Source organism: Nomascus leucogenys, chromosome 8 (assembly GCF_006542625.1).
Source record: "Nomascus leucogenys isolate Asia chromosome 8, Asia_NLE_v1, whole genome shotgun sequence".
Classification (NCBI taxonomy): domain Eukaryota; kingdom Metazoa; phylum Chordata; class Mammalia; order Primates; family Hylobatidae; genus Nomascus; species Nomascus leucogenys.
This window is the reverse complement of record NC_044388.1, coordinates 59,502,578-59,517,031: the sequence shown is the minus strand read 5'-3', so window position 1 is coordinate 59,517,031 and position 14,454 is coordinate 59,502,578. Positions and strand designations below refer to the sequence as shown.

The following is a 14,454-nucleotide window of genomic DNA, read 5'->3' as shown; positions in this document are numbered from 1 at the left end:
GAAAGAAAGAAAGAACATGGCAAAGGTAATGCGATAGTTACTCCCTTTATTAGGGTATGTTATTTGGTAAAGATGAAGGGATTCTGAAACTATAATTAAGGTCTCAATCAGTTGATTTTTAGTTATTCAAAAGTGAAATTACCTTCGGTGGGCCTGACTCAATTAGGTAAAAACCTTAAAAGAGGGATTGGGACCCTCCCTGGTGTCAGAGATTCAACTGGCATGAAGAGGTGAGCCACCTTGAGTCCTCAGTCACAAGGAACTGAATCCTGCCAACAACCACATAAGCTTGAAGAAGGAACCCAAGCTCCAGAAAGGAACACAGTCCGGCCAACACCCTGACTGCAGCCTTAGGGGCAGAGGACCCAGCTAAGCCAGGTGGAGACTCCTGACCCACAGAAACTGATACCTAATAACTGTGCGTTGTCTTAAGCTGCTAAATTTGTGGGAATTTGTTATGCAGCAATAGAAAACCAATATAGCAATTGTATGTAAACGCTTCCAAAAATCCAAAGAGACAGGAACAGTACCCAACTCATGTAACAAGGTCTGCATTAACACGATGAGAAAACCAGACAAGGATGTTTAAGAAAACCACAAGTATTTCTCGTGAATATAAACAGAAAAATCTTAAATGTTTACTAAATTTATTGCTACAGTATAGAAAATGGATAACATGTCATGAACAAAACAGGTTTATCTGAGGAATGGGTTACTTTCACATTCGAAATGCAACATAATCCACCATATTAACAGACTTAAAAGAGAAAAAATACAGCCGGGCGTGGTGGCTCATGCCTGTAATGCCAACACTTTGGGAGGCCAAGGTGGGTGGATCACTTGAGGTCAACAGTTCGAGACCAGCCTGATCAACATGGTGAAACCCCGTCTCTACTAAAAATACAAAAATTAGCTGGGTGTGGTGGTACACGCCTGTAATCCCAGCTACTTAGGAGGCTGAGGCACGAGAATCACTTGAGCCTGGGAGGAGGAGGTTGCAGTGAGCAGAGATCATACCACCGCATTCCAACCTGGGCGACAGACTGAGACTCCATCTCAAAAAAAAAAAAAAAAAAAAGGAAAAGAGAAAAAGTACATGACCATCTTAATACAGAAAAATCATTTGAAAAAAAAAATCCAATATCCACTCCTGATTTTAAAAAAAAAAAAGAAAAATCACCACAAAGTAGAAACAGAGGGGAAGTTTTCTTCCTAAACTTGATAAAGAATATCTATTAAAATCCTACAGCTAATAATTTATTTAATGGTAAAAGGCTAAATATTTTACTCCAAAAGATCAGGGGAGAAGGTCTGCTCTCACTCCTTTCTTGCAACATTGTAAGGCCCTAGCCAGTGCAATGAGGCAAAAGCTAAAAGACAAATGTACACATTGGGAAGAAAAGGTAAAACTACCTTCAACTGCCTGTAATCCCAACACTTTGGGAGGCCGAGGCAGGTAGATCACTTGAGATCAGGAGTTCGAGACAAGCCTGGCCAACATGGTGAAATCCCATCTCTACTAAAAATACAAAAATTAGCCACGCATGGTGGCGCACACCTGTAATCCCAGCTACTCAGGAGGCTGAGGCAGGAGAATTGCTTGAATCCGGGCTGTAGAGGTTGCAGTGAGCCAAGATCGTGCCGTTGCACTCCAGCATGGGCGACACAGTGAGATTCCATCTCAAAAAAATTAAAAAAAAAAAAAAAGAATAACTTTATATGTCATACCTTAAAAACTTGATAAGCAGGACTTATCAAACAATAACACAAAACAAATGACATTTAAAAATAAAAAGGCAGCCGGGTGTGGTGGCTCATGCCTGTAATCGCAGCACTTTGGGAGGCCGAGGCGGGTGGACCACCTGAGATCAGGAGTTCGAGACCAGCCTGGCCAGCATGGTGAAACCCTGCCTCTACTAAAAATACAAAAATTAGCCAGGTATGGTAGCACATGCCTGTAATTCCCAGCTACTGGGGAGACTGAAACAGGGCAACCATTTGAACCCAGGAGGTGGGGGCTGCAGTGAGCCAAGATTGTGCCACTGCACTCCAGCCTGGGCAACAAAGCAAGACTCCATCTCAAAAAAATAAAAATAAAAAGGCAAGCTACAGAATAGAAGAAAATACTTGCAAAACACATCTGATAAAAACAAATAAAAAAAACTTGTATCCAGAATAAAGAATTGTTTACAACTTGATAAAAGACAAGTAACACAATTTTTTAAATGACTAGAAAAAATTTGTACAGATGATTTACACAGAAGGTAGAAAGAATGGCAAATAACACATAAAAGATGCTCAAAATAATTAGTCATTAAGGAAACAAAAATCAAAAGCATAATACCCATTCTCTAGAATGGCTAAATTAAAAACAGACAATACCATCAAATGTTGGTGATGGATGCAGAGTAACAAATTCTCACACATGACTGTTGGCAATGCAAATGTTTGGCAGTTTCTTATAGAGTTACTCAAGAGAAATGAAAACATATGTCTACACCAAGATTGGCAATTGAATGTTAATAATACTACTAACTACTAATACTACTACTACAGGTTCACGCCTGTAATCCCAGCACTTTGGGAGGCCCAGGAGGGTGGATTACTTGAGGTCAGGAGTTCGAGACCAGCCTGGCCAACATGGTGAAACCCTGTCTCTACTAAAAATACAAAAAATAAAATAAAATAAAATAAAATAAATTAGCCAGGCATGGTGGCAGTCACCTATAATCCCAGCTACTTGGGAGGCTGAGGCGGGAGAATTACTTGAACCCAGGAGGCGAAGGTTGCAGTGAGCCAAGATCATACCATTGCACTCCAGCTTGGGCGACAGAGCAAGACCCCATCTCAAAAAAATAAATAAATAAAACAATAATAATACTAACAGCCAAAAGCTGGAAACCACTCTCATGTCCATCAATGAGTAAATGGATAAACAAATTGTGGTATATCTATACAATGGAATACTCTTTCAGCAATACAAAAGAATGTATTACTGATACACACAACACAAATAGATTTCAAAAGCATTATGCTAGGAGAAAGAAGTCAAACACAAAAAGCATGTTGTATGATTCGATTTACATTAGAAAGGTAAATTTATGTTTATGGAAAGCAGTTTGGGCCAGGTGCGGTGGCTCATGCCTATAATCCCAGCATTTTGGGAGGTCAAGGACAGCAGATCACTTGAGGTCAGGAGTTCTCTACTAAAGATACAAAAATTAGCTGGGCATGGTGGTGCACACCTGTAATTCCAGCTATTCAGGAGTCTGAGGCACAAGAATCACTTGAACCCGGGAGGTGGAGGTTGCAGTGAGCCAAGATTGCATCACTGCACTCTAGCCTGGGAGACAGAGCGAGACTGCCTCCAAAAAACAAAACCAAACCAAAAAAAAAAGGCAGTTCCATCAGGAGGCCATTAGGTTAAGCTGGTTCTGTTAGAGTAGGTAGTCAGGCAGACATGAGCAGGGCAGGAGAGGGCCCCCACCTCAGGAATGTCAGGTGACCATCAGGTGATGATCAGGCGGTTGTTACACTGTTTCTCTAAAATAATAATAATGGGTCGCAGCCAGTACCAGGGAAAGACAGTCTCCCAAAAGTCAGGAAACACCGGAAGCTGGTGATCAGCAACTTCTCTGATAAGATCTCCGAAGCTGGGCAAGTGGGCTCAAGCATGCGCACTAACAAGCAAAATGACAGTTGAACCAGTATGTGACCTTCCCCTAGGAACACCTGACTGATAAGGGAAAAATGTCTCAAGAAAGCATGCGCACAACTTCAGTAAACAAATGCACATGTGGCTCCTCCCAAGTGCTGACAGGCCACTGCACATGCAGACAGCCCATCCCAATGAAAAAAATCCAAGGAGGAGAAATGGAAACCCTGGAACCATGCCGATGTATAAAACCCCTAGTCAAGGGCTGAACAGGGCACTTGGATCTCTCAAATGGTGCAGTGACTCGGATACCTTCCCTAGTGGTAAGACACCTCTACGCCTTGCCTTCTTCGGCTGGAGGCGTTCAACCCTCATACGTGGTTTCCTTCTCCTCTTTCACTCTCCTGCTTACTAACCTACCCCTAGAACGATTCCTCTCAGCCACAGTGGCTCTGCTCCCCCTGGCTGCTCTCTCTGCTCACCCTGAAGGATGGCTTGCAGGGGTGGGAAGGACCTTGGAGTCTGCACTGAGTAGACCTGAGACACTAATGACCCCCCCTGGACAGGAGGCTGATGAGAGTGGTAGGGCTAAAACCTATAACCATGTAGTATCTGGGGTTTCCTCTGCTTTTTCAACTAAAATCAGCTCTTTCCCAAAAACCCACCACCACCTATTCTCCTTTCTCTGTACGTATTCCAAAATGACCTTGCACACCCATGGGACCAACTGCCTTGGGGTAAGTCTGTCTTTTCTCTGTTCTTACTTTGCATGCCCTGCAACTTTCTTCTCTGCCTTAAACACACACTCCCTATTTGTTATTCATGCACCCACAGCTCTTGCTGTGTTAGCCTGGCAACCAAGAGATGGACTCCCTTACGGATGTCCCTTGATATTTATACTTGTTACCCTACCAGCTCAGATGACCTCTAACCCTTTCCCTGTCTGTTGGCTTACTGCCGGGACAGACACTAATCAGAACCTCAGCTCTGTCAGCTCCTTATGACTTATCATATGCTTTTCATCCCTGTTATGCTCCAGGGCCATGTTTCTCCCTGGCTTTTGAAGTGGTTTGCTTGCTTGCATAGGACCTCACTCTGTAGCCCTTAAGGACCCCACCCACTTGCTTTTTTTCTGAGTTAGCACCCCTTTGTGGGGAGGAAAAATTCTCTGCCATTTGCAGGCCCTTATCCCAAACACCAAGTCCTCCAGAGGTTCCTCCTTTATATCAAGAGGGCAAATAAATGTTGCCCTCTCAAATCCAAGGGCTGCTGTTTCTGCGAACATATGAAGGCTTTCCATGAGTATTCCTCTTGCTTCCTCCCGCTTCCTCCTGTAGCAGAGGGATTGTTCTATCTGTTTAAGCATTTGTTCTGCATGTTACCCTGGGAGGATGAAGAATCCCAAATATAAATTTTCCTCCATTCCTCTAATCACCTCCACACCCTTCTCAATATGTATCAGGACCTTCAAAGTTATATTTGAAGGGAGAGAAGTCCAGCCCCCTTGCAGCAATTGGCAGAAAAACAGGCTTCTCGTCTTCTTAAAGAACGTGGGAAATGAGAATCTGAGAAAAGAGATAATCATTTTGTTGCTAGAATGCTCTGAACAAGGGTCACTATAAGGTCATGGAGACAAGGATATAGGGCGGCCCAAGGAGGCAGATGCAAGAGACCAAAGTACCCATAGAACAGAGATGAAGACTAGTTCCAGGCTACAAACACAAAACAGATTACCAGTGCAACACAGATGAAAGCTGGTCCAGAAATGGGATGGGATCAGGGTAGGGGTACCCAGTAAACACTGGTTCATTCCAGAACCCCTTGGATGAGTGGGAGGGCACCCTGTTGGTCTGCCATAGGCACAGGATTAAGAGAACAAGGGGAGACGCCCTCTTCTCACCTCTGTTCTTTCTTTACAAATGGGTAATTGTGCCTCCATAAAACAAGATGGGACCAAGGTTAGGGGTACCTGGTAAGCACTGGTTCATTCTGGAACCCCTAGAATGAATGGGGGACACTGCCATACGCAAAGGAAAAATGGATGAATGGGGTAATGCCCTACCCACTCTGGTCTGCCATAAGTTCAGGAAAAAGACAGTAGAGAAATTGGAGGGGTTGCCTTCTTTTTCCCTTCTCTCCTCTGTTCTCTCTGTGGACAGGTAATTGAGTCTCCACACCACAGGACACACTACTTGGATACATCCTCAAGAACTGGGAGAAGTTTGACTCCCAAACCCTAAAAAGGAAAGGACTAATATTTTTCTGTAATACAGCCTGGGTGGAATAAAAGCTCTAGGACCAGGAATCTTGGCCAGAAAATAGAAGCACAAATTTAAATATGATCCATCAACTAGATTTTTTTTGCTACCACCAGGGAAAATGGATAGAAATCCCCTATGTACTGGCCTTCATGGCCCTAAGAAACAACCCTGACCTTTGTTGGGCTTGTAAAATAGATCCATAGCCATAGTCATGCAGCCCCTTCCCATTGGTTCAGGAGGCCCCTCATCAGGTTTACCCAGAGCTCAAACCCCACTGCCCCTTCTACCCAATTATATCGAAGTCTCCCAGAAGCCTTCTCCTCCCTACCCAGGGCCATCCTCTGGACACCACCTCCTTAAGTTATGCCCCATTCAGGAGGCTTAGTGGTCCCAGTGGACCCGCTAGAGTCCAGACTCCATTCACTATGCAAGACCTGAGCCAAATTAAAATGGAACTAGGGAAAGTTTATGGAGGACCCTGACAAATATATCAAAGTGTTTTATAAACTGGGCTTAACATCTGAACTCACCAGGAGGGACCTCTCAGTCATACTGAGGGAGAATGTGACTCCATTATGGTGGCAGTCCAACAATTTGCAAACACAACGCACATGATTGACACTGGTAGCTACCCTGTGGGAGCCACCATAGTTCCCCAGGTCGACCCCAATTGGGATTACAATATCCAGGGGAGTATATGAGCAAGGAACCACATGTTCCTCTGTCTGACAGAAGGAATGAAAGCTAGCAGAGCAAAGCCTGTGAACTGTAATAAATTGGCCTTGACCAATCAAGGGCCTTATGAAAACCGCACCATTTTCTTAGACAGGCTAGAAGAGGCCCTAGTGGAACATACTAACCTAGACCCAGACCCACTAGAAGGACAACTGTTCATAAAGGATCATTTCCCTAACTCAAACAACCCCAGATATTAGGAGGAAACACCAGAAACTAACACTAGATCCCAGTACCCCTATGCCTGACATCTGCAAAGTAGGTTCCTTGGTCTTTCACAACCAGAACCAGGAGGAGTAGGAAAGGGCTCAAGAAAAGGAGAGGCAACAGGAAAAGTGATAGCTCCAACTACTGACTGCCCTGCAAACCTGCCAGCCACCTCTGGAAGGCCCCAGGCAGATCCCTTTGCCCAAATGCTACTTCTATGGGGAGCCAGGCCACACAAGAAGGCAGTGCCCAAACCGATGGGGACCCCCACCCCCAGCTCTCCATGCTCCAATTGCCACAAGCTTGGCCACTGGGAAACAGGACTACCCTGAAAGCTGAAAGGCCCTCAGGACATCCCAACTGGATGGCCTTCAGCTCCTTGAGCTGAAGGGACCCTACGCTCCAGTTGGCTCCTGGATCAAATATCGCTACTGAAGGGACAGAGCCAAGGGCTGCCTTGGATGTGCCCAGTAGGACTGTAAGTTTTCTTCTGGACATGAGGGCTGCCTGCTCAATGCTTACCTCTTTTCCCAGGCAATTATCCTCCTGGGAGGATATGAAGTGCCGGTAACCTGGAGGTTTACTCCTCCTCTGTGCTGCCTGTGGGGGAAAACCGTCTTTTCTCATTCATTTTTAGTGATGCCAGAATACCCTACATATCTTTTGGGTAGAGATATTTTGTTCAGACTAGGGGCTCAGTTAAGCTTTCCTCCAGGGCTAGCACCCCCTTTTTCAAATGCAATCTTATGCCTCAAGGAAACCATACACAAGGATGAACTGTTCACAGACCTTCCCATTTATCCAGCAGTCTGGGCCTCAGGAATAACATGAAAGGCCATAATGGCAATGCCTACAGTAATTCAGCCCAAGAATCCTTCTAGCTATCCTTGTAGAAGGCAGTTTCCTCTCCAGCTGGAGGCCAAAGAGGGATTTCAGCTCCTGACTGAAAAATTTCAAAAACATGGATTATTAATACCCTGTAACACCCCATCTTACCTGTTAAAAAGAGCAATGAAAAATACAGGCTAGTCCAGGACCTGTGAATCATAAATGAGGCAGTAGTCCCAATACACCCAACGATCCCCAACTCATACATAATTCTTCCCCAACCTCCAGATGCTCAGTGGTTTCCAGTCTCAGACCTTAAAGATTCTTTCTTTTGTATCTCCCCCTCGACCCATCCTCCCAATTTCTGTTCGCATTTGAGTGGGAGAATGAAAAGGAAGGAGTCAACAGCTCACCTGGACAGTGCTTCCACAGGGTTTCAGAGACAGTCCCCCTTGGTCTGGGCAAGCCATGGCTAGAGATTTGCAGGACCTAAGTCTTGAGAGGAGAGAGTGTCTCCTACAATACATGGATGAACTGTTAATCTGCTCCCCAACAACAGAACTGGGAATCCAACATCTAGTCCAAACACTAAACTTCCTTGCAGACAGAGAATACAACATGTCTGAAAACAGACTCCTAAAGTACCAAGTCTTGTTGTTAAAAAACCCATAGGTAACAGTTGAGCAGTGTTCCGCCCTTAACCCAGTTTCCTTACTGCCACTACCAGGAGACCATTAACACCACATTTGTGTTCTGAGATACTTAACCAAATTTATGCCAGCCAGGAAGACTTAAAAGATCAGCTCCTAGATAATCCACATGACATACTGTTTTCAAGTGGGAATAGCTTTGTCAGGGATACAACTAGATATGCAGAGTATGCTATAATGTCCCTTCAACAAATTACAGAGGCTAAAGCTCTGTTCCTGGGGACCTCTGTGCAACTAGCCAAACTCACTGCACTGACCAAAGCCCTAAACTAGGGGAAAGAAAAAGTATATACAAATTCCAAATACACGTTTCTGGTGCTTCACACTCATATGGCTATCTGGAAGGAGAGGGTGTACCTAACAGCTCCAGATACTCAAATTAAGTATGGGCCTCAAATCTTAGAGCTATTAGAGGCTGTTCATTTGCCCCAGGAAGTGACAATAGTGCATAGTAAAGGACACCAAAGGGGCTCCGATGAAACTGCATGGGGAAATAGGTTAGCTGACTAACCAGCTAAAGAGACAGGCATCTCAAAAGATACCTTCATGGGGGCCTTGCTCCTCTCTCTCCCCAGTGAACTGCTCTCTCTCCAATACACTAAGGAAGAAACAGATTGGGCCACCCAACACGGGTATTGAGAAGAAACCAATGGATGGTATAGGTTGGGAGAACTTCTCCGTCTACCTAAAGCCTCCCAATGGAAATCATCAAGAGTTTACAGGACTCCTGCCACTTTAGAAAAGACAGTCTAGGGCAAATTTGTAAACCGGTGTTCAGTGGGGGAGGGAATAAATAAAACTATTCAACAGGTTTGTCAAGCCTGCACTTTGTGCACTATAAATAATCCCCAGACAGGGAAGCCCTCCCCATCAGTAAGTCCAATCCAAAGGAGAGGTACACACCCTGCGGAAGACTGGCAGATGGACTTCACTCAGCTCCCTGCATACCACAGGTTTAAATACCTCTTGGTATGTGTAGACACCTTCACAGGATGGGTAGAAGCCTGCCTCACAAGGACTGAAAAGGCACAGGAGGTAGCTAAATTCCTCCTAAAGGAACTCATTCCTCAGTTCAGGCAACCCAGGTCATTGCAGAATGACAATGTTTCATCCTTCATTTCCCAATTAACTCAACAGGTTAGTAGTGCCCTGGACATAAAGCTTCACTCTGCCAGGAGACTGTAATCTTCAGGAAAAGTGGAAAGAAATAACCAAAGCCTCAAACACATCCCCAACAAACTCTGCCAGGAAACAGCACAGCCATGGGTGTACCTCTTAGCTTTAGCCCTCCTTCTGATTCATTGCCCCTAAGGCTCCCTTGCAATTAAGCCCCTTCAAGCCTTTATATGGTAGGCCATTCCTATATTCTGTCATTACTAGATGAAGAAACCGCCAAAATCACCCACTATGTTTCTTCTTTAGCAGGCTTCTAACAGCCTCTCTAGGAATATGGTTTACAAACAAACCCAAAATCTAAAGGGGAAAAATCCCCACCTCTATACCCTGTAGGCTCACAACTTCTCATTAACGCCTAGAAGGATGGAACCCCAAATTCCCAACAAACTCCTATTTGAAAGGGCCCCTTCACCATTCTATTATCTGCCTCTACAGCCATTACAGTACTGGAGACTGCCAGCTAGATCCATCACACCCAAGAGAAGCTGTGGAAAAGCCCTTAAACACCTCAGAACCAGCAACCTCAGCTCCGGAATACACTTGCAAGGCACTGGAAGATCTAATTCCTCTTTAAACAAAAAGATAAGTAATGCCCCACCAACATCCTTTCACCTCAAAGTAAGGTGATCCCAATATTAGAAATTTTACTGGCAAGTGCTCTGATTGTTATCACTATTTTAACCCTAACTTGTACACCACCAGGAGTTCCATTGGCAGCTCGTTTTGTGACCAGTTTCTCTTAGGTCACCATGGGCCTGCTCCTGCTGGTTCTCATTCTCACGCCTTTACTAGCAGCCTACCGCCATCCTGATTTCCCGTTATTGGAAAAAGCTCAGCAACTGCTCCAAAGTACAGGATCCCCTTACTCTACCAATTGCTGGTTATGTACTAGCTCTTCCACTGAAACACCAGGGACAGCTTATCCAGCCTCGCCCAGAGAATGGACAAGCATAGAGGCGGAATTACATATTTCCTATCAATGGGACCCTAATCTGAAAGGATTGATGAGGCCTGCAAATAGCCTTCTTTCAACGGTAAAGCAAGATTTCCCTGATATCCGCCAGAAACCTCCCATTTTCGGGCCCATCTTTACTAATATCAACTTAATGGGAATAGCCCCTATTTGTGTTACGGCCAAAAGGAAAAATGGAACAAATGTAGGCACTCTTCCAAGTACAGTCTGTAATGTTACTTTCACTGTAGATCCTAACCAACAGACTTATCAAACATACACCCACAACCAATTCCGCCATCAACCAAGATTCCCTAAACCTCCAAATATTACTTTTCCTCAGGGAACTTTGCTAGATAAATCCACCCGGTTTTGCCAGGGACGCCCAAGCTCATGCAGTACTCGAAATTTCTGGTTCCGGCCTGCTGATTATAACCAATGTCTGCAAATTTCCAATCTCAGCTCTACAGCGGAATGGGTTCTATTGGACCAAACTCGAAATTCTCTTTTTTGGGAAAATAAAACCAAGGGAGCTAACCAGAGCCAAACACCCTGCGTCCAAGTCTTAGCAGGCATGACTATAGCCACCAGCTACCTGGGCATATCAGCAGTCTCAGAATTTTTTGGAAACTCCCTCACCCCCTTATTTCATTTCCATATCTCTACATGCCTTAAAACTCAAGGAGCCTTTTATATTTGTGGCCAGTCGATTCACCAATGCCTCCCCAGTAACTGGACTGGAACTTGTACCATAGGCTATGTAACCCCGGACATCTTCATAGCCCCTGGCAATCTCTCTCTTCCAATACCAATCTATGGGAAGTCCCAGCTGCCCAGGGTGAGGAGGGCAATCCATTTCATTCCCCTTCTCGCGGGACTCGGTATTCTAGCTGGTACAGGAACCGGAATTGCTGGAATCACAAAAGCTTCCCTCACCTATAGCCAGCTCTCAAAGGAAATAGCCAACAACATTGACACCATGGCTAAAACCTTAACGACCGTGCAAGAACAAATTGACTCTTTAGCAGCCGTAGTCCTTCAAAATCGTCGAGGACTAGACATGTTAACGGCAGCACAGGGAGGAATTTGTTTGGCCTTAGATGAAAAATGTTGCTTTTGGGTAAATCAGTCAGGAAAAGTACAAGACAACATCAGACAACTCCTAAATCAAGCCTCCAGTTTACGGGAACGAGCCACTCAGGGTTGGTTAAATTGGGAAGGAACTTGGAAATGGTTCTCTTGGGTTCTTCCCTTCATAGGCCCACTTGTTAGTCTCCTACTTTTGCTCCTTTTTGGTCCATGTCTCCTAAATCTAATAACTCAATTTGTCTCCTCTCGCCTTCAGGCCATAAAGCTCCAGACGAATCTCAGTGCGGGACGCCGTCCTCGCACTATTCAAGAGTCACCCTTCTAAGGAGGACCCCTAGACTGCTCGCTAGTGGGACACGACAGAGGCGAAATCCTGCCCCGTCTCCCGTGGACCTGGCTGGATATGGCTTTTGCCAATCCACAGAGCCATCCTGCCCTGACAGCTAGCAAGAGGCCAAGACCCACAGAACAACCACTACAGCCCCTCTGTCAGCAGGAAGCAGTTAAAGAAGACTGACCTTCGTCCATTTTCCCAAATAATTGGGTCTTGGATTCTTGAGGGGGGGAAATGTTGGAGCAGGTAGCTAGTCAGACATGAGCAGGGCAGGGGAGGGCCCCCTCACCAGGAATGTCAGGTGACCATCAGGTGATGGTCAGGCAGTTGTTAAGCTGTGTCTCTAACATAATAATGGGTGGCAGCTGGTGCCAGGGAAAGATGGCCTCCCAATAGATAGGAAACACCCGAAGCTGGTGATCAGCCGCTTCCTGATAAGATCTCAGGAGTTGGGCACGCAGGCTCAAGCATACACGCTAAGAGGCAAAATAGTGGCATTTAACTCGTACATGACCTTCCTTTAGGAAGGCTTGACTGGTAAGGGAAAAACTCCTCCAGTGAACACGTGCACAACTTCAGTAAGAACACTGCACATGCGTCCCCTCCCAAGTGCTGGCAGGCCACTGTGCATGCAGACAGCCCGCCCCAAAGAAAAATCAGAGCAGGAGAAATGGAAACCCCGGAACCATGCCAATGTATAAAACCCCAAGTCAAGGGCCTAGCAAGGCAATTGCATCTCTCAAGTCGCCCGCTTGGCTCTCTTCAAGTGCACTTTGCCTCCTTTTGTTCTTGCTCTAAAACTTTTACTCCTGCTCTAAAACTTGCCTCAGACTGCCATGCTACCTTACGCCTCCCCGGCCAAATTCCCTCCTCTCCTCCAGCGGGCAAGGATGGAGTTTGCTGCAGACCCATGGGATTTGCTGCTGGTAAAAGTTCCACCATTTAGGTTCCAGCACCAAGCAAACTAACATCCAACTCAGTGTAAACAGCCAAACAAAACTTAAGCTTAACCAATCAGAAACCACCACCTAACCTCTAACTAGGTCCTTTCAACTTTAACGAAGTATTTTCTTTGTCTTGCTTCTGTGGGCACCTTATAAAAATTTCCCCCTTGTACCTCTGTAGTACAGACCCAGCTGCTCACAGTTTGGCCCTGCCTGTTCATGAATCACCCTTGCTCAAATAAACTCTCTAAAATGCTAATGTGCCTAAGTTGATTTCTTAATACATCTTTGCAGATTGTAGGAAAACCAACGAACCAGACAACCTACAAAATTTGTTCACACTTTTCTGTAATCAACACATTTTACCTCAGTCTACTATCTTTGAAATATGTACCTTATCCTAAGTAAAACTGTATTAATCTAAGGATAGTTTAAATTTCTAAAACCAAATTTAATCTTTAAAAATTGATTTTTTGGCCGGGCGCGGTGGCTCACGCTTGTAATCCCAGCACTTTGGGAGGCCGAGGCAGGCGGATCACGAGGTCGGGAGATCGAGACCACAGTGAAACCCCGTCTCTACCAAAAATACAAAAAAATTAGCCGGGCATGGTGGCGGGCGCCTGTAGTCCCAGCTACTCGGAGAGGCTGAGGCAGGAGAATGGCGTGAACCCGGGAGGCAGAGCTTGCAGTGAGCCGAGATCGCGCCACTGCACTCCAGCCTGGGCGACAAAGCGAGATTCCGTCTCAAAAAAAAAAAAAAAAAATTGATTTTTCAAAAGTCAATTCATGTATATCCACCTGTACTGAAGCCATCCTCACAGGGTTAATGAGAATTCTGGACAGAAACATAGTTATAATTAAGCATTAATCAAGCTGCATTTTGACCCATTTTCTTGTAACCAAAAGTCACAATACACTAGATACTGTCCATTTACATCTCCATGGTTCCTAAAAATAAGATTTTTGAGTTAGAATCACAAGGCTTTTAAGAATTGCTAAAGATGAGGCCAGGCGTGGTGGCTCACACCTGTAATCCCAGCACTTTGGGAGGCCGAGGTGGGCGGATCACCAGATCAGGAGTTCAAGACCAACCTGGCCAACATAGTGAAACCCCATCTCTACTAAAAATACAAAAAATTAGCAGGGTGTGGTGGCGCATGCCTGTAATACAGCTATTTGGGTGGCTGAGGCAGGAGAATCACTTGAACCGAGGAGGGGGAGGTTGCAGTGAGCAGGGATTGTGCCACTCCAGCCTGGGCGACAGATGAGACTCTGTCTCAAAAAAAAAAAAAAAAAAAGAATTGCTTAAGATGTTTTTCAGGTTCTGGAATTACAGTAAAACAGCTGTCACCAGTTTAAGATCAGTTTAAAGACACCCTACAGAGGAATCAAATCAGCATGAGAATAGTGTCATCATCTCCCTGTCCCATGGTTTCGCCCCTGCACTCTTTGACCAATCAATCGGCCCACTCCAAAACCCTTAAACCCTAGCCCCAAACCCCTCCAAGATGGATTTGGGGTTTCCTTCCATCTCCTCCTTCGGAAGCCCTACCATAAAACCTC

The 14,454-nt window shown here is 45.2% G+C and overlaps 2 protein-coding genes across 2 annotated transcripts in view; one reads left to right on the top strand and one right to left on the bottom strand.

Moving 5' to 3' along the window:
* The window catches only part of SMIM13 (small integral membrane protein 13), a 42,965-nt gene that overhangs the window by 20,510 nt on the left and 8,001 nt on the right, over positions 1 to 14,454 (bottom strand). The window lies entirely within an intron of this gene.
* Positions 3,816 to 13,150, top strand: ERVFRD-1 (endogenous retrovirus group FRD member 1, envelope). The gene is given in 2 exon segments (NM_001305072.1): positions 3,816 to 3,978; positions 10,008 to 13,150. A coding segment is annotated over 1 exon segment (1,617 nt). The 5' UTR covers positions 3,816 to 3,978; positions 10,008 to 10,321; the 3' UTR covers positions 11,939 to 13,150.